Source organism: Rhagoletis zephyria, unplaced genomic scaffold, assembly GCF_001687245.7.
Source record: "Rhagoletis zephyria isolate East Lansing unplaced genomic scaffold, Rhagoletis_zephyria_1.1 Rzeph_scaffold_01781, whole genome shotgun sequence".
In the NCBI taxonomy this organism is placed as follows: Eukaryota; Metazoa; Arthropoda; class Insecta; order Diptera; family Tephritidae; genus Rhagoletis; species Rhagoletis zephyria.
In genome coordinates, this window is record NW_016158865.1 from 39,296 (window position 1) to 64,593 (window position 25,298).

The 25,298-nt window shown below is 35.3% G+C and overlaps 1 protein-coding gene across 2 annotated transcripts in view; it reads right to left on the minus strand.

Annotated features, from left to right (window-relative positions):
* Nucleotides 1-7,004: 7,004 nt before the first annotated feature.
* Nucleotides 7,005-25,298, minus strand: part of LOC108365133 (uncharacterized) — a 40,297-nt gene continuing 22,003 nt past the window's right edge. The window contains exons 1-3 of one of the 2 annotated variants that reach the window (XM_017619095.1): nt 15,629-15,648; nt 9,863-10,061; nt 7,005-8,167 (exon numbers count right to left, since the gene is read on the minus strand). In XM_017619095.1, coding sequence (XP_017474584.1) covers nt 7,608-8,167; nt 9,863-9,962 — 660 coding nt within the window. In that variant the 5' untranslated portion in view covers nt 9,963-10,061; nt 15,629-15,648 and the 3' untranslated portion in view covers nt 7,005-7,607. Of the gene's footprint in view, nt 8,168-9,862; nt 10,062-15,628; nt 15,649-25,298 lie in introns of those variants that run through there. The other variant, XM_017619094.1, reaches the window with a different exon arrangement.

The following is a 25,298-nucleotide window of genomic DNA, read 5'->3' on the forward strand; positions in this document are numbered from 1 at the left end:
TAATCACTTGAAAAATTGCATTCAAACAACAAGCAATTTATTATCTAAATTTAATGCCGCCTAATACTGTTACTATGCTTTTTGTATTTAAGTTGCAAATATTTCTAAATACCTTATACTTATGTACTGTATATATTTTTCGAAAATAACTTATTTCCACATACATACATTTTTTAATGACTACGATTTTCTAATATTACATTAGTATATGTTCATATGAACTTAGAATAAGGATATATATGCATACATATACATATATGTTCGTATATAGTGCCCGGCCATGATTCAATAATACGAAGTTCGATAAACTGACAGTTGTCTCTCTCGCACCGCTCCCTTAGCAGTGGCACCGTGTTGCTTCTTTGCAAATTTACTTGGAAAAAGTGTAGCTTTGCTGTGAAATAGAAGTATAGGCTTTTGTGCAATGTGTTTATTTGTATATGCATATGAAGCACATTTAACTGATGAAATCATAAATTGTTTTTAAATTGTATGTTTACATAAATCTCATAGTAAATTTTGAGTCCTTTTGCAGTTTTTTTACAGCTAATAAATTACGTAATTCACGTAGATATATTAACATTTCGTTCAATATTTCATTTAAAATGCTAGATTTCCTGCAAATACATTAGAATTTACAAAAGGAATTTCACTACTAATTGCCTACTTTGCGTACTTTTCTACTACCATTTTCTCAACAAGGGATTGTATTCTTCCCCTTTCTCTGTCCTTCGTAAATGCAACCTTTTGTAAGGGATTGTCAAACCGCGGTTGTCAATAATTATCTAACCTTGTATTATGGAATCATGGTGCCCGACATAATTATAAGATCCCGCTATATTGACGATTTTTTTTCAAATAAATTTTAATAATGTTTTTATAAAAATATAGTTTATTCTTCAACAAAACTCGTGTAAATTTAAGTTTCAAACCTTGTGTAAAAAAACAATCAGCCAACTTCGGTAAAGTTTAATTAGATTTCTTAGAATGTGCAGTTTTGTAGCCCATTCAATTCACGATATTTTTTTTTTTACAAAAATATATGTAGTCTATCCAGCAGCAAAAAACAAATAAATGAATTTTTTAATGTTATACAGAACTCAGGAAAATTCAAGAAATTTTCATCGAAATTCTTCACTTTTCAATTTAAATTAGAAAATTTTTTAGAATGTATGTAGATTGTGTTGCCTATTCTATTTTAATACAAGTTTCCAATCGCTAAAAATTACCATTGTTTTTTGAGATTTTTTTTGCCCAGGGAGTCGTGCATTTTCTTTTATGTGACACATGAACACAATCTTTTTATATACGGATACATATATGCGCAACACTTTTTGGCAAACAAAATTCTTAAAAATCAACGGCAATTTTTAGCATCTTGAAACTTGCACTAAAATTGGATGGGCTACAAAACCACATACTCAAAATTTTTCTAGATAAATTTGAATAGTGGAAAATTTTGATGAAAATTCCTTGTTGTTTTTCCTTAGTTCTGTATGAAATAAAATAAAAAAATAGCTTTCTGCTGTTAAATGAACTATATTTTTTTATTTAAATAAGAAAAAAAATGCAATAATAAATAAGATCGTCAAAACGTCAGGATTCACTTTGTTTTGACGATCAGTACCTCGGACGACAGAAAATGAGTTAAACCGTAAACAAGAAAAAATAAAATTTAATAAAATTAAGAAAAAAATTTAATTAAAATAAAAATAAAATAAAAGTTGCCAAAAATTGCACTTCAACCTTTTACTTTATTATACTAAAATTTATTGTACTAAAAACTGCATACTCAAAATCTTTCTAAGAAAATGTATTAAAAAGCTTAAAATTTTTACGCAAGTTTGTTGATTTTTTTTTTAATTGCGCAAAGCTTAAAACCTGGATTTAAATGTTTTCTTTTTTTAAATAAATAACCCATATACTTATATTTAAAACAAAAAAAAATTGTCTAAAGAATAAATTAAGCGTAAAATCTTATCAATATAGGGCGATTTTATCATTATGTCGGGTACTATACCAATGTACATATGTATGTGAATGCATGTTCGTATGCATTTATAGACTTATGGCCTTATAAAAAATAAAGTAGGTTTAAAAAAGATTTATTTACTGAAAAATTTGTGAAAATGTCATTTTATAAAGCTCTTTAAACCTACTTTATTTTTTTTTATGAATAAGACCATTAATATGCAATTATTTTGAATCCATTTATGTACATTTATCATTTATCATTAATAAAATGTTTCTAAAACAATTCGATTTTTTTGTAAATATTTTAAGCTTAGATTGATGTCTATATGTAATGCAAACTTTATTATTTAACAGTATAAGTAGAGCTAACGAATGTTACAGTATAAATATATTGGGCAGTAAAAACTTACAATAATATATTGCAAAGCGGACGCTGTGGCAGGTATTCCCTAGAGATGCATTTGTAAAAAAAAAAGTTTGATTTATAAATATACTTATATAATAAAATTATACTGTATAGCTAGTATTTGATGTTTTCTAAATAAAAATGTGTTTTTTTTTCGATGTGTGTTAAGGAACATGAATAGCTGGCTCTTCTCTCGAACAAATTTCTTTCTAAGGTATTAACGCAATAAACAAATAAATTGTATTCACTAAAGTGTTGAACAGTGTTGAAGTGTTTATTTGTTTAAAAATATGTATGTACATATGTACATGTCGCACACTCTCTTCAAAAGTGGCACAACTAAAAAAAAAAAATTTGGACCAATTTTTTTTTTCATAAATCAATTCATAGAATCTATCAATGCAAATGTATTTTTGTTCATTAAAACAGTTTCGATTTTGAGTACCGATTTTGAGAAAATTATTCCGCTGAATATTTTTTAAAAGTCCGGACGCATAAGTGTCCCGATTTTTCGTGTACTCTGGCCCAAAAATAATTTTTCGTACAAACGAGGCAGCACTTTCGTTATCACAAAGAACATAGAATATAAGGGAGCAATAAACATAGCGAGCATCGTTATTTTCTATGATCTTTCGTTATGTTTTATTCTGTCAAACTGGTACTTTCGCTATATTGCAGTCATTAAAATTGTCAAAAATTTTTCTTAAGGTTTTTCCTATTTTTGGTTAGTTTTGTTTTAATGAACTAACTGGAATTTAGTGAAATTATAAAAAATAATACCAACTCCCTCAAAAAATTCATGGATATGAAAAATACTAGCATACTAGATACGGCGGCGAAAATATAAATAAGGAAGATAGATTTTAGCATTCCTTGGCTATTCTCCTTTCCTTTATTTAATATTTATTATTTTTTTTCTATGAAAGTGTAGCTCGTTATATAACAAAAACCTGCTTTGTACAAAAATTAGATAAATTCGACAAAGTTTCGTAAACATTTTGAGCTTTTCAATTCGATTTCTCAGAAACATTGTGAGTATGCCGTTTCGTAGCTCATTCAATTTTTTAATTTAACAAACTGCAAATTTTAACTAGGACGTACCGTTGATTTTTGGTAAATTTTTTAGTGGAAGGCGTTGCACATTTTCTCCATAAAAAAAAAAAAATTTGGATGCTTTGTATGGAAGAAAATGAGCTAACAAAAAATTGCCAAAAATCAACGATAAGTCCAAGCTACTTCGAACTAGCACTTTGTCATTCTAAAATTTAATGGCCTTATTCATAAAAAATAAAGTAGCTTTAAAAAAGAGTTATAAATTGAAAAATGTATGAAAACGCATTTTTTTTAAACTCTTTAAACCTACTTTATTTTTTATGAATAAGGCCAAAGAAGTTTAAAATTTTGATCAAAAGTTGTTAAAATTCTTGAGTTTTTGTAAATGTTCTACAAAGTTTGATGTTTTGATTTACATGTTTTTTATAGAAATTTAATTTTCATAGAAATTTAATAAATATTTTTAAACAAAGAAAAGTAGCTAAACCATGCTAAAATATATTTTATTACACCCTCGCCACCGTACGTAGCGTGTGTATACATTTTTGCGATCATTTTTAATGTCTTTTTCTTTTGTTTTAAATAAAACTATATTGAAAGATGTTATATCTTTTCATTCTAAAAAAAATATATATTTGGATTCGATGCTTTAGAAATGTCTCGATTTTTGTCCACCGAAATCTGGTCACCATACATAGTTATAATAGTTCAGCTTGGCCAAATATTTTTAGGACCGAAATAAAAGTCCCTACCTATATATATATATTTTTATTTTTATTTAAGGTTTGTTCTATGGTAATTAAATACCATTTTTAATTTCAATGTTTTTCAGTAGGTGATATTCCTCATTAGAAATAGAAATTTCAGTTTGAAAGCTATTTCAGTCCACTTTTCTTTGATAGCAATATTAATATTAATAGGAAAGCACTTTCATTTCGGTTTTAAAAAAATATTTGCCCAACTTTAACTGTTATTACTGGACTAAAAAAGTAAAAGCTCAGGTTGACCGGTTATTTAACTTCAATTAAAATACTATTTTTCTAACGACTTGTATTATAAAAGTCTGGGACCCTGAGATTACCGGCGATTGTGCTGAAAATGGATGAGTTAAAAAATAATGAGCAAGTATTCTCAACAGCATGAACCATAAGGACATAAAAGCAAAAAATATAAAATAAAAACAAAAACTAAATTTAACTAGATATTTCAAATATTTATATGTACTCCATAAAATAGTAAAAAATATAAATACAGCAACGAATAAAAATTGTATGCAGTAAAATATATGCTGTGGCTGCTTTCGACACACGCGCGCATTGCCGTGCGCTGTGATATGTAACTTTTAAATAAAGCAAAAAAAAGTTTGATTATTTGAAAAGAATTAGCGAATAGCGAAGTAAATCAGACTAAATATACAAACATACATATAAGTATGTATGTATAACAGACAGTAAATTTTAGAATGGCAGCGCCTCTAGTACAGTAATAGCGAAAATACACATAATAAACGATATACTGAAAACAAATGTAATATCCTACGGCCCATAGCTATAACCGAACGATATTTACAACAATAAAATAGCAAATAGATGTATAACTTTAGTAATCAATTCGTGTGTGTTTTTGTATTTGCATACGAAACAAAATACATACTTACATACATTAATAAAAATGGTATAAATAAATAAATGTTTAATAAACTAAAAAATGTGGTAAAATTTTTAGATTTGTCGCGTACAAAGTAGTGAAGGGAAAATTAGGTAAAAGGCACTTAATTACCGTTAGTATCTGACCTCGTCTCTGTGGACATCGGCAACCTTCAACGATACCGTATGAATATACCCAAAATAAGGCATGCTTGCCGTTAAAGGCCACTAAAATCCATTTCCCGAATGGTATTCGTGCGTCTCGGGAAGTAGGAGGATGACGGGAAAAATACCCCCTGAAATACCCACCAACCCAGGCAGCTTGGGACAAAACTGTAAATCACAACGTGATACCCAGACGTGTGGAAATCCATCCTCATTTGCGGCCCAGGCAAGGATTCTGTAGGCTCCAACCATTGCCAAAGTCTCCAGCGTCATAGACCAGGAACGCATCCTGGCGGAGGGGGGGGAGGTAACGACAATCCTTTCTTCTTCAGAGTCGGAAGAGGACCAATCTCTTGCAGGGGAAGTGGGTCTAGAAGCAGCTCGCTGCCAACGAAACCCTTGCCTAAAACCAAAGGTAGAACTAATGCAACTTACTGTGAGGCCATAAAAAGCCCTCCGCTCATTGCCGTAATTGGGAGGGCGGGCTCGACTCGGCAGATGACTGCTGCAGAAGTTAAACGCTGCAAGAGCCATCTTATTCGGGGCCGTAATTGCCGCCGGCACTGCAGCTAATGCTCGTGGGCATGAGGAGAGAGATGGAACCATTGTGGTGAAATTTCTCTCCCAAGCAAACTGTGGATACCCTCGGATCTAGGTACGGAAATCGCTTGAGTCCCTTTTTTGGAGAATTTCTTTCATAATTGATCCTGAATGATCCTCTGCATTTATACCTCTATGATCAGACCCATAATCAGCTATGCGCCAGTGAGGAGTCTGCTTGCTAAACTTCAATGAACTATTATCGTGTGCTTTACGGGAGCTTTTTCTACAACACCTGGCGCTGCTCTTGATGCACTGCTGCACTTATAGGCCACCTGCAGACTAAATAGAAACGGATGTTGGTATAACACTGAGTGGGTTGAGGCGGAAATTGCTGGCGGCAGAGATATGAGCACTTGTGTATTTTCAAAGTCACAGAATAGTACGCCACCATTACCTTTGTTGAAGAGATTCTTTAATGTTGAATTTCCTGAGGCTGAATGTTGGTTTAATGCCACCACTGAGCCCGGACTCACACATTGTCGAAACTTCACTGATGGCTCCAAACTAACTCTGGGCCAGGATCTGGGGTCTACATCGAAGTTAATGGCTTCACTTTTCTGGTCAGGATTATGCTTCGGTCTTATGCTTCGGTCAGGCTGAGGTATTTGCAATCTTCAAGGCCATGGAGTACGTGGTAGAAAATACATACATAGATGGAGGGGAAGGAGTTTACGTGTCTGCAGTGTCGGCCAAGTTGCACTTAACGCATTGGCCAGCCCTCCATCTATTTCCAAACTAGTTCGGCAATGGAAGTCTCGATTAAATTATGTTGGCTTGCTTTACTCTGGGTGCCAGGTCACTCGGGAGTATCTGGTAATAAGATATCAGACCATTTGGCCAGAACTGGCTCAGACCAGGCAAAGGCACACCCCACTTCGGCCTCAACTGTTGCCTTCTATCTCAGAAGGTCTCTCTAGTTTTTTGCTCTCACAGAGCAGACGTGGCTGCAGACAACTTGTTGAACTGCTTATGCTGCTGGTCACAGTGGTCGATTATTCACTTGAGGTATTCCACTCCAGCTATCGCACTGCCGCCCAAGAAATAATACATTTATTACTAATGCAGAAATTTATTTCCAATTTTCTATACATTTTAAAATACTCATAAATTTATACTTAAGCTAAGGTGTAATCGAATTCTTGTATTTGCGGATTTGCTATTAAAATTAGTTAAATGCAATACACTCATTAGACAGAAAATTGGCCGAAACAAACAAATTCAATAGATCAGGACAACATTTTATATATGATATAAAAGTGGTTATACATAAGTATGTGGGTGTAAATGCAATAGCCAATTCAGTGTAGGGAAGTATTTCAAAAAATTAATCAAACAAAAATTTCACTACATTAAAAGCAATTTAGTGTAAAACAAATTTGCAACGAATTCGCTAGAACCGAAAACCAGGAATTTTAAATGAATAGTTTTCAACTTCTTCGAATAAGGTTCCTCTTAGACTTTTTTTTCTTAAATTTTTTTCCTTTATTATTTTAAGCATAAATTAATTTTAAAATTCACTTAAACTAAAACGAAATTCTGCTCAAACCCAAAAGAAATTTCTTGCCAATTCGAAAAAATCTTCAAAGTTTCAAACAAAATTTTTACAAACAAAATTAAAAAGCATAAACGAAAACGAAAACATCAACAAATACGTTCCATGCTTCACATTCCACGATCACTATCCACAAGCCAAATTCCGTTCGCAAAAAACAACACATTTACAAATTTCTCTTTTCCTACACCAGCAGCGTTACATTCCTTTACAGACGAATACCAGCATTGCGTGAACGCACAAAGTTCAACAGCTCATCGGAGTCCTCGCACACGAACGGCTTCAAGTGATGGCACGCCACATCGTGCCATTTGAGTCCATCATTGTAGAAATTATTCAAAATCGACAAACACGATTCATCGTTACCCTGTGCGGCCTCACGATTGTCCGGTTGTGGTTGATTGTAGCCGCCAGTGTGCGACCAGTCGCCGGTGTTGCGCTGCGAGGTAGGCCCAATTTTACCACCCGAACCAGACCAGAACCAGCCATTCTCATTTGGTGGCTGCAGGTCGGGGCGATCACAGCCAGCGAAGTTGCATTTGCGACCCGAAGTCCAGATGTAGCGTACATTACCACGCGCTATGCGCTGCTTGACGAATTCATTCTCTTGTGGCGTTTCCAGCGAAACGGCGTCCATGCAATGGCGACGGCAAATGTTGCGCGCATCTAACCAATCGACTTCAAGGCTGCGCGTCGGCGCATGCTCCCAACTGAAGAAGTACGAATGGGCTACACCGCGTGCATCACGATAAGTGGCGTGGCGAACACCTGCGTGGAGAGGAGAGAGAAAATAAGAGGGAGAAGAGTTAAGTAAGAGCAGGAAAAGTATGGTATAAAGTTGTAAAGGTAAGAGCAACGATGATATTAGTTAGAATAACAATGAAAACTATGACTAGGAGACCTAAGAACTTTACTCTGCTTTACTTTAAAATTTCTCATTGGCGTTTAGTCCCTAAACATCCGATATGCATAGTGATCAATACTAACTAAGGCTCCAAGTGATCACTTTGTCTATCTCCACTTGCTTTTGAGACGTAAATAACTTTTCCCGGAAAGGTTATACGAACAACATGCGGGTTAAGTTATAAAAAATGTAGTCAAGTCTTATTTATTTTCCTGTACTCAAATGTTAAGAATAAGGCTAACGAGCTTTTCAATTGGTACTGATCGATGTTGACAGTCTGTGATGGCCTAACCTGTTATTTATTACTACCACTCTGGTGCCAAATCACCATCACATGACAGAGTTGGTAAACAATCAGGTATCAGTTTGGGTCGCCATCACCGTCAACGGCAAGATCTACAGACTCATGGAAACATATTTATTATATTTAGAATGGAACCATATGGACGTGGTTGATATGTGGTTTCAGCGGAAGGGCACTATGAGCCACAAAACGGACGATGCAATGGACGTTCCATTTGCAAGATTTCTAACTGAGCTGACGGGAATTGGCCACCAAGAGGGTGTGATATGACACTTCTAGATTGTTTCTTGTGGAGCTTTCTGAAGTCGCAGATTTCTATATGCCAATAAGCTGCAGTCGAGCGATGACTTTTAAGTCAACATAACTCAGACCATCACTCTGGTTCTGTCACCACATTTATTGTAAATTGGACCAATCACAAATCGGTGTTTTTATATAATAAATACCGATCAGGACGTATTGTCGTCGTATTGGTATAGCGTCGGAACGATCCAGATTTATATCTGGTCAAGGAATATCACTCCAGCAACACACCCCAAAAACTCTTTGGGGAATTTGTATGCTGTTACTACAACATCAACAACAACTGGGAATAGTGGGGTACATAATATGAAAGTGCACAGCTTTCAGCAGTGCCCATCTTTTAGGTAAAGACTAGCGCTAAGGCTACTAATCGAAAATGTCTAGCACAGTGCCAGGCAAAATACACACGTACATATAGCCTCGCGGGGCTAATGCCCTGCAGTAAATCGCGCTAGTTTAGAACTAGCGCAGAACTAGCTCTTTAAGAGGCGGTACTGGTTCTCGATCTATCCCAAGGCAATGCTTTCAACTGCCTCTTTTTACATGGCGATGTCCTACGAAGTGGAAAATTAAATTTTTTTTTAGTCTAAAAGATTTCAGATTTCACGATATTGCAACTAATTAACACCGAAGATGGCGATCGAAAGCAGTAATCGTAATATTTGGTTTATGAAAATTCGCATTTTGCACCGTTATATTTGCATCTTACTTCAGTATTCCTTAAAATTTATTGCACACCATGATATTGCTTGTTTCAAGATTGAGCTTAAAAAGTTTTGAATCAAAATTTTAGAATTATAGACTAAGCACTTTTTCTAACTTTCGTACCAGAACTAAAATGAGTTATATAGGCAATTCACTGCCGAGAATTCAAAGTGACTCTGGTTGAAATTCAATCGGAAGTGAATCGCAGAACCTGTCTGATAAATATTTTATATGTATGTATACTCACGATTAGCACAACTGCGTGGATCCGGCAACGCTAGGCGACGTTGAGCCAAGGCGACGGTGGCACCAAAAGCCAGCAGCAACATAGTACGCAGTAGCGACATTTTTCTTCGGTTATAGATTTTCTTTACAGGTTTATATTAAAATTTTTCTCTGTTGATGCAGAATGGAACGGACTCACTGCGAGTAGTGTAGAGTAAAAACTAAAAAAGAAAACAAGTGATTAGCCCAAATGCTGGAATGAAAATGAAAGTCACACATATACATACATACATATATGTATGTATGTAGTTAGATAGATCACAGTTTGGAAAATTCGTAAAAGTCTACGCTTGATGAGGAAAATCTAAACTATTTATTTTATTTCGACAAAACAATAAAAACAATGTGCTTAATGAAGTAGTTTATCAATTGGAATTTGTTTAGTTGAGCGACTAATTTAGGCGCATTTAATACAAGCATAGGCACATACATACATACATTAATACTAATGTAGGTGACTGTTGAATTGTTTTGGTCTGCGACCGCACACCCAGTTTGCATGCTCCATTGACGTTTCTGAATGAAAGAATGGATAGAAAAAAAAAATGGTATGGATGTGTGTGTGAAAAGTTCTGTAAACAGAAATGGGTGCGCAAAAGAGTTGGCTATATTTACAGAGGCTTTTTAACTTTCATACTTCTCAAATGTAAACAATGTTTTATGATACCCAATGCGTATTACACATTTATGGGCTGCTTACTAACGCTAGTGTTTAAATGAGATGAGTGCAATGCTCGAAGGGGCATTGAAAGAAATTTGCAACGGAGGAATGAGAGTGGAGATACGATGGTTTAAGAACTTCTATCAAAGATACGAACTAGAAAATATTCGGTAAGGACAGGTTAGGTTACGTTCAATTAAGTGGTAGTAAAAACAGCTGAACACCCACCCTAAAGTTCCGCGATCGAGCCAGTTCCCTAAACTGAATAGATGCCCATTTTGACTCCAGCAGATTATATGTGGAAACAACCATGGCTTCGAAACATAAGGCTATGCAGACAATCTGGTGATCTGTGTAAAGGGGCTGCAAGGCGAAATGATCTCCAACCGCATGCAACATGCCCTGCGCATTACGCAAAGATTTTTCGACATCCATTAATCCCACTAAATCTACTCTGGTTCCGTTTACACGGAGGAAAAAGTTATCCATGGCAGAATTTATTCTGGGCGGCACTAGAATAGGTTTTTCAAATGAGGCAAAATACGGGAGGGTGTGGCTGAATAAGACAAGGCAATGCGAGCCTTCTTCACTTGCTGGCGAATTTATGGGACATGGGGACTCTCCCCCGAAAATGGCTTAACTCATTTAACACAGTTGTGATGCAGATAGTCACCTACGCATCCTTGACATCGTGGACAAAAGAGACACAAAGAACAGCTAGCACAAAACTAAGCAAACTGCAACGAATGGGGTGCATTGGCATAACAGGGACTATGCGGACCTGTCCTGCTGATGCATTTAGTGCTGTTGTGGGTATACCGCCCTTCCCAATCCTAATAGAGAGGGAGGCCAGCCTTTCGCCACTGAGAATCTTAAATACTTCCGAATTAAAAACCCGAAATATGACAGGTCATATGAAGGCCTAATGAAATTCACTAATGACTCCATAATGCACATGAGGGATGCAGTAGCTCCAGAACTAGTAATTTCTAAGAATGAAACCCTTACACAAAATCCGGAGTTAAAGTTTGGTACACTGCCGGATCAGAACCTCAAGATGGAAAAACTGGACCCTACCATTTCCAAGCAGCGATTCATGCGGTAGAGATCTGTGGCAGAAAATGCTTCAGAAGAGGCACATCTTCTAAAACATCTACATTATGTCGGACAGTCAGGCTGCACTGCTAGAGCTGTGGACCCACAAAATAACATCAAAACTAGTGTATGACTTCCTCAGCATCCTAAATACTCTTGGAAGCAAAAACACAGTATTACTGGGCTGGGTGCCGGGGCATGAGGGCAACGATGCCAATGAACAGGCGGTCGGCCTAGCAAAACACGGAGCTACCACAATATTCCATGGGCCGGAACCCTTTTGTGGGCTTACCAAAGCACACTTAAGGGATGTGATAAATTAGTGGGTAGGACAAAAATGACATAGTCACTGGAGTAAATGTCTAGGGCAAAAACAAGGTAATCGGTTCATCTGTACATAGCAAGAAGCTTAGAAAAATCTCATAAATCTAGGCAGGGAGGACCTTAGAACTCTCAATGGGTACTTAACGGGACATTGTACCCTGCGTTATCACCTCAGTAAAATGAATCTTTCCGATACGAGCGTCTGCCGCTTCATTCGAAATATGGAAAAAAGGCCCACCGGTGTGCTAGCCTATATTAAACGCCTTCACGTATAGCGCAAATGGCCACGCACAATAGACCAACCTAGAGATCGCAGTGCTCATAGCCCATAATAATAATAATATGTGGAAAATGGAGTTCCAACACTATCTTCCTTCTTCTTCTTTTTCCAGAGGCAAATCTAAAGCCGTTTGTCGGTTTGGGATGGGACCAAAAAACTTTTTCAATCACCTCTCTAATTTCCAAAGTGGCGCCAAAACTTCATTTGTTCTCAAACGGCACTGAGAGGTCCTTGCCACTTTGGATGGAGCTATAAGTTGTACTCAACGTCACTCTACATATCCGTGTAAGTTTTCTAGGGATTCGCACCGATAAGGTCCAATCAGTTGGCTCATGAAAAGGTGAAGACCTTTCGCGCAGAATAATCGATAGGATACCCGTCTTTTTACCCGGCAAAAACTCCTCAAGAGCGCCCTGTCTTGACAGTTTCAACGGCTCTGCAGTTTCCTGCAAAATACTTAAGCCTGATACCAAAGTATTTTGCTACCGTTGAGAGAGATATAAGGCACACCCTGACATTTTCCTCGGGTACGATGAAATCGCGGTCGTGATATCGGATTATATGGTCATATCCTTCACTGTCCCTGTTCTATCATTTGCCAACCAGAGCTCAGTTCTTATCACGGTAACGTAGCACCCTAATGGAAGCAAACTAAAGCTCATCAAAAACCATTAGATTTTTGCTAAGGAAATTTTTCGATAATTTCTATAAATAGAGCTATTCAAAACAAAAAGTTGTTTATTGTCGAATGTAGGTTCGACAAAACAGAATTTTTTCGAAATTATATACATTAGACATGGGGGTGTACGGCTAAATTTTTTCTGTTTTCTTGTAAGGCGGTACGGTCTAATGCACAGTTTTTAAAGCATATCAATATTTTTGAAAAGACTAAAAAGGATTTTTTGTGATAAAATAAAAAAAAACTTTGCATTGGGTATAAAAGGTACGAAGCTAGTAGAACCTACATTAGGGTGGAGCGGAAATGAAAATTTTGCAAATAGCGGGGAATCGTTTCCTTTGGACGTCAATGGAATACCCCAAATGTTTTGTTACAAAACTCTCAAAATTTCAACCCAAAAATGGGGGGCACACAGTATTAACCGATTAAAAAAAAATAGGGGATTTCACAAAAAAAAAAAATAGGGGTTTTCTACTGACGCCCAATGTAACGCAATTTTTTTTTGTGTTTACGCTCCACCCTAGTCTACATATACCACTATGTGTGCATGTAACTTTATATTTGTTTTGTTTTTCACTTTGTTGTGTAATTCTAAGTTTTGAGTAATTCTGACTGCTCTATTGAACCGCGATTTTGTTACCTCGATAAATGTGCACTATTTATTTTCGATGTTTTGTTTGTTTATTATATGCTTTTCGCTTTTATCTTTCTTCTTTGTTTTGGTTTTGGTTTGTCATTTTCATTGGTTTGCTTTTTTTTTTTTTTCTTTGTGAGGCATCCAATTGTTTTGTCACTCGCTTTCAAGTACAAACATGAACACATAATGACACTCGCCCTATCCCTGGCCCGGAGCGCTAGACAACTAGACAATAAACTAAAAAATATAATTACTTAAATAATAAATACAAATAAATATATACATAGATAAAAAACGGCGAGGAAAACTCATAAAAAAAAGTACTTTGTGCATTGACACGAACTAGTTCATTAGTGCAGATGACCTCAAATGGAGCAATCTGCTTTGTCAATTTGTTTTTATTTTATTTTAAATTTTATATTGCATTTAGATTTCTATGAGTAAATTGCCAATACGCGGTTGTGAGGTATCGTAAAGCGTCGCTAAGCTTGATGCTAGACTATGGCTATAGACACGGCTGTTTGTAGGCAGCTTACGGAAAACCAAAAAAACAATGAAATCTATGACGTGAGAACTTTTGCAAGTAAGAAGCATTAAAATCAGTTTAAAACAAGCGAATAATTACTTGCACTTGGTCAGAAGTCATGTTGCAGCCATTAATCTGCTATGGATTGCAGAAAGGCATTGCCAGAATTTACGAATTTTAATACAGGTATTCATATATATCTACATGCCATAATGGCAAAAACGAATTTTTACATAAACCGTATAAATAAAACACAGCTAGCTAAGAATTAAGAGAAGCAAATTTTAAAATTTTAGTTCTTTATTTTATTTATGGGGCGAGTCACAGTGCCGCCTAAGAAAAATCGAGAAATTCGTTATCTGCAATGTGAACTTGTTTGGTATTTTTGTAAAAACAATTTATCCACTAAAAAGAATTAAAAAGACATATCTCTAAAAAAAATTAATTATATGTCGCCAAGAAGCCACTAAAGTCGACAGATTTTATAATAAGAAATTTAATAAGAGCTTAGCCATGCGTAAGCTCTTCGCAGAAAAAAATGTCAAAAATATATTCTTTGAAATAAAATGTTGGTTTGACTTTTCTTGTTTCCATGTAGATAGTAGAGAATTACAGGAATTAAAATATTGGAATAAAATTAAACACAGGGTGTCCCTGTCCAGAAAAACATTTTTTTTAAACAACATTTAAAAAAATGCTGAATTTTAATGGAATGAATAAAAAATATATGTAAAAATAGTTATTTTTTATTATTTTATTAAATAGTACGGGCTATTAGCTTTCATAAGAAGAAATAAAAACCTGCTCATTTTTTGCAGTTTCTGAAGTAATGCGTTTTTCGCTAATGCATAAAAAAGATTCATAAAACAAAAATATGTTTGTGTTCATTTATTTTTGAGAAATGCAAAAACGAAAATCTGGCAAGCCTGACTCTATCACCGATCTCAATTTCCGTAAGGCCGTAACTTAAATATCTAAAATGTACAGGTTTTTAAGTTTCTTACGTAACACAACAGGTTGGCCAAAACTTTAAGTTAAGTTAAGTTACGAAAATTAAATTTAGACTAAGTGAGCGTTTAGCACTATGCACGAAAATGCTACTTTTTATTTTGAACAAGCTGACGACCTAGTAAAGTCAATTCGGGAACGCTGAATATATTAGTGATGGTGATTTTTCTAGGTTCATTTAATCGAGTAATATCAAATTCCAGTTTTTAGGCGGGACCCGCGTTTGAGCGCAATTTGAAAATTTTTGCTGGCTTTAAAAAATTTTTGTTGGAGCGGCTTTTGGCGCGAGGAATCCGAATTTGACACTCTTCTTGCGATCCGGCAAATATTTAGTGCAGCTTTTATACAACAAAAAACATCCAAAAATTACCGAACACGCCAAAAACCGTTAATTTTTGAATGGAAGTGGACCAAAATGTGTGGGAAAACCCTTTTCTTAATTTAAATTTTTTTGGTAAATACGTTCCTAAAAATTTCAAAGAGTAAAAATCCTCCGTGAAAATGCTTGACATAATCACCTTTGATTTGATAGGAGTTCTAATGCCTTGGCTGGTTTCGAATCGTTCGGGTATCAAATTAGGAGATGTATCTGTGAGAACGTAGGTACAGGTCCAAGAAGATCTGTTGAATGGATGGAAAAGGTGCAGGCAATTATCTAGCCTGCTTATGCATACATACATACATACATACATATATATATATATTTTTTTTTTTTTTACGGAAATTGCTCGTACTTTTGCAGTCTTCTTTTTCTATTCAATTACCATTTTTAGCGCTATCAACATTTGCCAATACCTAATTATGTAACTACATAGTACTTCAATACGTAGATATATGTATGTACATATCTGTGTTCGTATGGAACAGTAACTTATGTCGAAAGGCTGGCTTTAGTATAATGCGGCATTTGCAGCACACGATTGCGAATGGCTCACTGGCGCTGAGCCGTTGAAAAACTTTTAGCAAATAAACGTGCATAAATAGTTCCGATACTAGCAAGTCAATATTTTTATTAAGTCTCATCAAAATATTTTTTGTCGTTTAAAGAATGAAGGGAATGCCGCTTTATTCTAAAGCCAGCTTGCCGACATAAGCTACTATTCCATACGAACACAGATATGTATATAAGTGTGCAGCCCTAGATACAAAAAAAAAAAAAAATTCAATATAAATATTTTAAAACTTTTAAAAAAATATTTAGGAAACGTATTATGATTTACGTGAGTTGGACTGATTTGAAAATACCTCCATTTTTTTTTAAATTAAATTAGTTTTTAAAAAAATGTTTTCCAAAAAAATCACCGCAAGCTTAAAAAGTCTGCATAAAAATATAAAAATAAAATTAAAGATATTTTTAGAGGTACATAAATATTTTCAAATCGGTCCAACTCACGTAAATCTAAATATTTGCCGAAACGACAGAACGAAAAATGACACTGAAGATGGCACAATGCCGAAACCGGTTTATCTGCAAACCAAACTTGACAAGGGATGACGGAAATTCGTTCCAAAATAAATTATTTTCCGAATTATTTTCGGCGAAGCCTTTATCATACATTTTATAACTCCGGTGGAAAAACTGATTTTTTTTTGGAGGTGCACCCTAATATACATGTTTATATTAACAAAGTAGCTACAATATGCCTAAAAGTGAATATTCATGCAGAATTTCCATTCAAGCATAAAAACAAAAATGTTGGCGCAATGCATGAAATAATCTATTGAACAGCGGAAATGTCGAAGTAGACGGTAACTCTTAGGATATACATAGTACTTAAGTGATTACGTATATATGTAAATATGTAAGCTTAAGTGCATACATATGTACATAGTATCTAGGCGTGTGTAAAACGCTTGACCAGCTTGTTATTGCCACTCGATCAGCAGCGTCGTCTAAGCAGGCAGTGATTTTTTGCAGCCATGAGGAAATCAATTTTGCTTAAGTACCATCCGTTGGTAATTTCTGCTGTCTACCAGTAAGTACTTGGGCGCATATATTTAGGTGAAACAAAAAACTAGCAGAAGCNTGCTTTACTTGCTTTGAGTTTTCTTTTTTTTTTGTTTTGAAATTAGGTATGTATCTTGTTAGTTACGGTATTATGCAAAATAGAAATGAAAAATTTTCTTGTGCTCACTCAACTACATAATACTGAACTTATGCAATCGACTTATGTAGCTTTGCAAAACTGCAGGCAGGTGCTTAAAGTCATAGTAAAATGCTTGGAAATTGAGTTTCAATATTTTTCACATGTCTTCCATCTTCCCATAAAAGTTATATTTTAGAAATTTGTTTGAGAATTTCTGCCTAAGATGATCCTTCGGAATCTTGACCCGAAGAGCAACTTTTCGACCATGGGACGCAAATCCGGTATTGGAGCTGAGCGGTTAATGGGAGCTTACTTTGTACCTCAAATGAGCTGATTTTCGATCTACGGTCAAAGAGCAGGCGAGAGAGTCTCAAAAGTGTCCCTAAAAGAGCATAGCTAGAACCCACATCAAAGGATTATTGATTAGCGACTCAACTACACAGTTTCCTGGTTGTGATATTCAGATAAGCTTGGAAGGAAAATAGTTAGAAGTTAGACAGCTGTTTGAGATACGTTTCAGTGCGTCTAGATTCTCTTCGAAACCGTTTTGGGCTTAGTTCACGACTATTTGAAAATCAATTTAAGACTAGTTCTGGACTATTTCGAGCCTCGTTCAGAAACAGTTCAGCACTAGTTCCGGATCTTTTTGGGCTAATTCAGTACCATTCTCAGGCGGGTTCAGAACTATTTTAGGACCATTTTGTGACTAGTTTGGGTACGTTTTGGGACTAATAAGGGACATATTCAAAACTAAGGAATTTCTCAGGACCACTTCCGTACCGTTTCGGATCTAGTTCACGACTATTTGAACATTAATTTAGAACTATTTCTGGAAAATTTCGAGCCTAGTTCATGAACATTTCAGCACTAGTTCGGGATCTTTTTGGGCTAATTTGGATACATTTTGGTGAAAAATTCAGGACTATTTTAGGACCATTTTGGAACTAGTACGGGCACATTTTGGAACTATTAAGAGACCATATCAATTTTTCCTCGACCGTTTCGGGGCCTATTCGTTCCGGACTACTTCGGGATCGATTTGGGATCTTTCGTGACTATTTTGGGTTTAGTTCAGAACGAAGTCGAGATTACTTGGGGACGCAGATGTTTACACATAAAATTTCGCGAGTACCTGGTACTCATACCTTTTTTATTAATTCAAGTTCATGCGGAAATCGATTTTTAATCTTTTTAAAAGAATAGAGGGCATGATGATGTCATCACTCTAACTTTGATGAGAGAATTTGTAATGGTTTGCTAGGAATATTTCCATTGATTTATTAGTAACAAATTATTACATTAATACCTATGTCACTTCTTTGCTAAATACGGTCTTAAGGCCACATTGCGCATGCGCAACAATGTACTCGTATATGCTTTATTTAGCGCGCATGTAATACCCTTATTAATCTCTACTTAATTCCATCATTTAACTACTTCAAATGAGGCAATCAAAAGAAAAAAAAACGACAACAAACGAAAATCACTATTATGTATACATACAAACATACACAATTAATTCCGCAATGTGCATCCAAAACCAGTAGCACAGAAGCGTGGAGTAGCCCATTAGTGTTTTTACACCATATGTTTGGAAATAATAAATTTTAATTATGAATTTCAAAAGAAAAAAATCGTTGCAGTTAATAATGCGGCAAGAAAAAAAGGTGTATTAAAATAGAGGCCAAATTTTATGGTCATGGTGTTTTATAATTTTTTACCAAAAAAAAAATCATTATTAAGTTTCCACAGTAAATAGTTAATTAAGTGGTAAATATTCAGCACACTGAAGGAATTTTTCGCAATGGAAAATTTCTACTTAATTTATCATTTAAACGGGTAATTTTCGAATATTTTTTTTGCAAATACTGTTTGTTTTTTTTAATTTTAGTTCAAGTTCCATTAAAACTAATTTAAGAAAGTCATAATATTTTTTTTTTTACTTCACGCGTGACTAATGAAAAGATAAAAAATAAACTAAAAATTATGCAACATATTTTTTCGACCAAAAAGTATGACTAAAACTATTGCAATTTCTACTACATATGTACATGTGAGCAAGTTTAAACCAATGGAATAAAAAATAATCAGATATCAATTTCTTGTCTCCTCAGTAGCATTCCAATAAATCACGAATGTGTCAAATTGTCATAGTATAGAGAGTAGCATGTCAACTCGCTACTTGACAGATTAACCAAAATTCGAGTTTTTGTATTTACTTTTATGGTTACCCCACTATGGGGAATTCGATTTGAATGATGATGTAAAGCGAGGAAGAAAAACTAAGAATTGTATTGAAGTTATAAATTTAAAAAGTTAGGTTAGGTTAAGTTGGTTTTCCCTTGGCAAGGGGCTCACTTAGACCGTAAGATTTTGATCTGAAAACAGTAGCTGCTAAGTTAAAGCGAAAATCGCTGCGTTCCATAAAACGAAATTTCGCAAGCGGCAGATGTTAGTCGTGGAGTGTTCCCCCTGACAAGCTAGACAGCGCGAATCCAAGTGTCTATGCCGCAATCTATCAAAAGAGGGACAGTCTTAAGAGAAAATATTAAAATAATTTAACCTCGTTGTCCTCCGATATAAGTGCTATGATTTGTTATCTAAGATAGGAGAGTGGCCTGTCAGTACATACAACAAAATCGAAAGATCTGGCTTCGCGCGCCTAAAGAGATCCCTAGACCGCGGTCCACCTTCGATTAGAATGACCTCACAGAAGCACACGCGCTGGTTTTCCCTGAGCGTTCGCTGAGTTGACCCAAGGCCAATCTTTCCAAGAGAAATGCGCAAGTAGTCAAGGGAGCTCTTACTCTTTTTTCTTGAAGATATTACCCTCAAGGGTGCCGCCTCTGGCCCGTTCTTCAGACACACACAGTTTCCTACGACAGAACTATGGTCTGGTGCTCATACAAATCTGAGAAGGTAATATTCAGATGCGAGTAAAAATTAATTAATGCGTTCCACGAGCGTACCGTAAGTGAGCCCGGGGCTCTGATCGCCGCCTGCCTCTCTAAGTAGATGATAACCTCCTTAACCGCACACAACAGCTAATCAATTTTCTATAAGCCTAAATTTAAGGATCATGGAGAGCTCCATCGAAAATACCCCTCCACCGACTTTTCGGTCAAGCTTGGACCCATGTTGTCAGGGATGAAATCGAAGCCCCCAATGATAAATACCAGAGTGTCCCGACTCCGTCCTTGCTGCAGCTACTTTACCTGCGATATCGGCAGGCGCTGTGCTAAGCATGACCTAATTGCCCCACAGATTCCAATGATTTTGACTAACATAACCTTCTCCAGCGCATTCCATCAGACTAGGGTGCCATAAATCATAATTGGCTTAGCTGTGGTTACATAGAGCCAGGAAATAACCTCGGGAGATAGGCCCCGTATTTGGTTTATTGCCCCTCTGCAGCCGTATAGAATCACTGAAGCCTTCCTAGATATTAGGCTTCCACGACAGCTTGCTGTTCAGAATGATGCATAAAAACTTGACCCTATCAGAAAGCGCCAGGGGAATTCCCTCGAACGAGGGAGGGGTGGCGTAAGGTACCTTATACCTCCTAGTGAACAAAAAGAAACTCTGTTTTACTAGAATTTACAGCAAGTCCACAGTTCGCAGACCATCATGATCACCAGGTTAAAAAAGCCCCGTGGAAGTCTCCACACTGCCCTTCATCGAGAATCAAATTGTATTGTTAGAAGAGCTCAGTTATGAAATGAAACATTGTAAATGGAACATTGCCACGAGGTGCATCTTCACCGCAACGAAGTTATGTAAACCCACTGGCGGATGCTTTTGTTTTAAAAGCTAATTGCATCAGCGTTTCCTCCTAATTAGCTATGCTTTATGGCATGGCACAAGCAGCATTGACAAAGAGGCAATAGTAATTAGCAAAAAATAAAGCCAAAAAAAAAATTCCAAAAATAAATAGAAAAACATTTAAAAATAGTTACAACTTCCATTTAAATAGTTAAAGCGCGCGACAGCTTGCCTTTTGGGCACAAGCGTCTACGCAAATGCCAGAGGCGGCAGACAACAAGCAAACGAAAGTAAGCGCGGTACTAAGGCAACAGAAAGAAAAACAATTTTGGCAGTAGAAGAAGAAGAAGAAAAACAATGCAACTAAAGGTGGGTAATTGAATGGCAATAAATTAACCGGTGATGGCTGTCGGCTGTTGGCTGTTGACTGGTGGCTGGTGGCTGGTGGCACCTGTTGCATACGCTAAACAAACAAATGGATAGTGTGCGCACATTAGGTTGTATCACTTCCCATACAAAAAAAAATCTGTATTATTTTTCCATCAGCATTATTTATACAAATTTCTATATTTTAAGACTTCCGCGAAAATATTTGGGAAAAATATTAAGACTTACGTGAGCTGGATCGTTTTGAAAATGCCTACAAAAATCTAATTATTTTTATTCCGCTGAAAAATGTTTATGCAGACCTTTTAAGCTTACACTCTACCATCATCTGAGGTGATTCTTAAAAAAAAAAAATATTTTTAAAACCCAATTTTTATTCAAAAAAAATATATTTGTAGGTCCTGCTCGCGGAAATCCTAACATTTCCGCAAAATATTTTGGCGGCAGTCTTAAATATAATTTATTTCGTAATTTCGGTGAAAAAATTCAAAATTTTTTTTTGTCACGCAGCCTAATGTACATGCTTAGATATAAGCACTTGTTAACTATTAATTACGCCTTGTCTCTGATATTTGCTTCAGTGCTACACCTTCAAAATTAAAACATATGTTAATTACCGCTTAAACGTCATGCTGGCTAAGTACTAGTTTTCATTAGCTGCAACGCGTACCAAGTGCAAGCAAACGCTAAACATTTTGGTAGGGTAAGTTGCTTAAGCATGCAAAAAATGTGTTCGAAATTATATAAATAAGAGAAAAAGCTAAAAAAATTTATGGAACTAATGCCGTTCCTACTTACAATTCGACACATCGGTGTCATTGCGGAAACGCTGTGAGGTAAGTTGGCGGCTGACAACTTTCTTTGCGTTTGTGGCATGCCAAACTTTTTCATCCACTTGCATACATACAAATGTTTGTATAATTATTTAATTTCTCTATACCTCCTTCTATTTGCTTACCAACATTCTGCATTTCTTATCTCTCCATTTTTTTTTTTGAATTTCGCTAAATACGTCCCTCTCCCACTACGCTTTTCTTTGGCTTTGTTCAATTGCATTACCTACAATTTTTTTTGCTACTTTTGAAAATTAGGTTTCATTCCGCAATTACTGTAGCACTTACGGAATAATTCATTGTATTTTTTTGCTTGCTTTACTTCCACATATGCTTGCATATCTATGTACATACATACATACATACATACATATATGGAGTCGAACACCCACACTTATGGGTAAATTAATTATCATTTTTGTTGTACATTGGTTGACTAGTAAGAAATATGAGACAGAAGCAATTTGAAAAAAAATAAATAAATTAAATAAACAAGATTTGTGTCTGTTCAGCTCCCACGATATAATGAAAACATAAAAAAAAGGTTCGAAAAATTTCGATTAACTAAATGATAAAATAAATTAAATATTACAATTTTGGTATACAACTAATGAGGTTTAATTAAGCTTAGTCAGCTTAAGTTTAAGAAAGCTTAATTTGGAAAAAGTTTTCTTAAGTTGCCAAAAGTTTCAAAATATTAGTTAAAATTAAATTAATAAGGTAAATAACATACTATTACAAAGTGTACATCAAACTAAAGAGGCTTAAGACAACTTAATATTTTTGAAGAGGGTTGCCACCTTTTTGAAAAAATTTGTTCAGTTATATCGGGAAGGTAAATGAAGTGTTGCAATATGGGTGTCAAAATAAAGTGATTTAAGAAAGTTTAACTTGGAAAATATTTAGGAAGAGAGTTGCCACCATTTTGATAAATTTAGGTCAATTAAATTGAGAGGATAAATGAATTATTAGGTAAAATTTTGGCATCAAATGAAACATATAAAGGAAATCTTTGCCTTAGATATATATTTTGTATGGCGTTTTCACCAATCTTAAAAGTTGAGACTAAAAATTTAACATTAAATGAAATATTACGAAATGTGTTTGAAAAGGCTTTATTGGAAAAACAAAAATACAACTTCTTATCAAATGAATAGTGCAAAAACTCTTTGTTTCAGGTATTTTCCAAAAGGGTTGCCACTGATATTTATTTTTATGCTGAGGAGGGTTTTAGTAATAGAGTTGAATTACAAATTATGAAATGTTTGCGAAAAGAAAAATATTGAAAATATTGATCATATCAGATGATAATAAATAGTTGTATTGGTATGTCCGAATTACGTTAGAGTAAACTAACCTAAAACTTTCCTACAGTATCCTCACATTTCGTTTGGAATAATATAATTTGGGTTGCGTTAGGTCAGTGGTTGGTGTTTTTAAAGCTTACATTCTACATATTTGGGTTGATGACGAAATCGAGGAACAAAGTATATTTATGACTACAGATAGTAAGTAAACGTACTTACAAAAAAAATGAACATACGAGTTACACTTTATTGCAATTGCTGTAATAAAACGATAAAAGAAATGAGCTTATGAATTCACACAATTGTACATACATACTTGTATTCCAAGAAAATTAGTTGCGCTAATTAACGTGTGTGTGTGTGTGCCTATGTAGGTACACGAAGCATGCGGATATAATGCATAATTATTCGGAGCACATGTAATTAAAATGCTATAGGATAGAGCATACAAAATTTTTGTTTTAAATAATTTTACTTTTTATGATGACTCACCTTAANCCTATGTAGGTATGTACATGAAGCATGCGGATATAATGCATAATTATTCGGAGCACATGTAATTAAAATGCTATAGGATAGAGCACACAAAATTTTTGTTTTAAATAATTTTACTTTTTATGATGACTCACCTTAAAAATGTCGAAATTTATATGTATTGCAAACAGTTCAATCACAAGAAAAAGATGTATTGAATAACAAGTATGTATTTTGACGTAGCATTACGTAATTGTACGTTGACGTAATTACGTAGCTTAAAAAAGTAAGGAAAATTACACATAAAATTATTGCGTTTATGTACTTGCATTTGTTGCATAATATTGAATATGGTTTTGGTTTAAGCGGATTACTCATTGCAAACGCATCGCACGAGCTGTAAACCGAGTTATTTAATAAAGTCAAAACAAACGATTTTTATAATAAAAGAGGCGTGAGTACCAGGTACTACTGAGATTTTATTTGTGCCCATCTGCGTCCCGAAATGGTCCTGAAAAAGTATTGAACAGGACCGTAAAGGTCGTAAAAGGCTTGAACTTGTCCCGAAATGAACTCGAAAAAGTTCTAAGATGGTGTTAATATAAGGAACCATTTCCCAAAATGAACCGGAAATAGTCCCGAAATTGCCCTAAATAAAATAGTCCTGAACTATGTAGTAGTTCCTAAATGGTCATAAGCTAGTACCAAAATTAACCCAAACTAGACCTGAAATGTTGCTGAACTAGGCTCGAAGTACTTAGTTCTGAACAGATACCGAAATGGTCCTAAACTAATTGTTAACGAATTCCGAAATGGTCCTGAAATGGCCTGAAATAGTCCACAAAAATTTCATTTGTACACACAAGAAGCAGTTCCAAGTTTCCTGCTGGGTTAACAAAAATTTTACCCATTTAATTACAAGGAAAAGAAAAATTTGCAAGGAAAATAGATCAGCCAACAAACGAAAGTCTTATTATCCAATAAAACTACGAAATACTAAAAACCTTAACATTTTAGTAGTTATCTTACGATAGCTTGCTCTGCTGTCATTGTCGTGCCATACCTGTCCTAATCATGCACTGGGGACTACTGCGGCATCTCTTCTGATGTCGTCTGAACACAACTTCAAAGCTTCCAGTTAGGCTACAAGTAATTGCTGCTCGGCTGTTTTCGTAAGGAATATCCGAACAGTCAACTTCTGAAACTTCAGCCACCTCCAAAGGTTCGTCAGATGGCTTCATTACGCATTCATTCATCGCAGTCAAAGAGCTTCAACTGCATTGGGAGACCCGCGTAACTTTGGGTGGGGGAAACTCCTACCCGCAATATATATCTCCG